The 1,557-nt window shown below is 44.4% G+C and overlaps 1 protein-coding gene across 1 annotated transcript in view; it reads right to left on the bottom strand.

The window, feature by feature from the left end:
• LOC102766766 (complement factor H-related protein 1) overlaps positions 1-1,557 on the bottom strand; it is a gene marked incomplete at its 5' end in the record, with an annotated part of 12,503 nt that overhangs the window by 2,103 nt on the left and 8,843 nt on the right. Inside the window, one exon of the mRNA XM_015569966.1 lies at positions 1,049-1,225. Within this exon, the coding sequence (XP_015425452.1) occupies positions 1,049-1,225 (177 nt within the window). The remainder of the gene's footprint in view (positions 1-1,048; positions 1,226-1,557) is intronic.

Genomic DNA, 1,557 nt, shown 5'->3' on the forward strand with positions numbered 1-1,557 from the left:
TTATGGATCCTGAGACACATGGTCACCGATGGGCTCTCCATTCTCCACAGGGTTTGTTGGGAGGTGGGAACTTCCCAGATCACAGCACAAGAAGGGAAAACCCCAGCAGACGTGTCAGTCCTACTGACAGGAGAAACGAAGGCGCTGTTCCCAAAGAGGCCGACACCGCCAGACTCTGAATGTCCATAACCAGAGAAGAAAGAGCCCTGGAGTGAAGGGGAGAGCTCTACCAACCGGCACAGCGATCCTAGATTCTTTGGTGACTACATCCCCCTGGAGTGGAGGGCGGAACCCAACTACTGAGGAAAGAGCTGCCAGGAAACAACAATTCCAAGATCCCAGGGCACACCCAGCACTGGAAACATTCAGATTAATCAGTCACATGGGAACAGGTCTTAAACATAAATCACTTAGTAGAGAGACTAGAAGAAGCCTCCTCCATCCAGACCCTGAATAAGCTCTTCTGTGGAAAAGCTCCCACACCAGCTTAATTGATCAATAAGCCTTGACTAGATCACGTTGAGCAGAACAACCTAGACTTCCAACACAGAACATCAAGCCAGTAGGACTTGGGGTGTCCAACCTCATATGCCCAAGAGGCGCACTCTGGGAGGAGTCACTCGGGGTGAAGTTGTTGCTCTCAGAGCCTGTGGGGCATCCAGTGTGGGCCCTTGGCTCCAATAGGTGTGTGAAACTTCTCGCTGGGTGCCCGGAGCCTCATGCAGGGTGATGGTCAGGATCCCTGTTCTTTGTGGGGAAGATGACAGAACCTCCTAATCTGCCATCTTGCTCATGACCCTGTTATTACAGGTTTGCTCTTTGTGGTCTTTTCCTGTTTTGTTTTGTTTTTAATTAATGTCTACCAATAGGCTTCTTTATTTTGCTATTGATATATCAAGAAATTGGCGTTTCCACTTTACACACTTGAAAAAATAAAACCAATTAGGGCCATTGGCATAATAGGAAGCTGATAGAAACATTTTTCCACAGTTATTACAGAAGTCTTAGACAATCACAAACAGACTGGATCTTAGAACAGTTTTCTTACCAACACGGATGCATCTGGGAGGAGGGAGCCAGCCATTCTCTGTACAGGTCATTGAGGTCTGCTTGTTTGGAAGCATGTAGCCAGGATAGCAATGAACATGTACAGATGTGCCCTGCAAATATTTTAGTTCATATCGTGGACGATGCCCATTTTCCAAATAATTGAAAATGCATATTCCTGAAAATTATAAAATGATGATTAAAACACATAAATGGGATTAAAATAAATTAAAAACTATCTTTATAATATTTAAGTTAGATGCATAAGCATCCAAAAGTAGCACATCACTTAGGAAAAACTACAGTTGCTACCAAATGTTTTTAACATCAGTATTAAATGCTATTTATCTGTAATTTCCACAACTGAAATATGTAGAAGTGCTAAGGACAGTCTTGTAGAATCTATGTCTATGTCTCGTGCTGTTAATGAAGACCCTTGAGGACAGAGACATCCAGTGTCCGTCTTTCTGCTCAGAGACTCATCCTCCACCTGCTTCCCCCCCGGGCTCA

The sequence above is a fragment of the Myotis davidii genome, unplaced genomic scaffold (genome assembly GCF_000327345.1).
Source record: "Myotis davidii unplaced genomic scaffold, ASM32734v1 scaffold5946, whole genome shotgun sequence".
NCBI lineage: Eukaryota > Metazoa > Chordata > Mammalia > Chiroptera > Vespertilionidae > Myotis > Myotis davidii.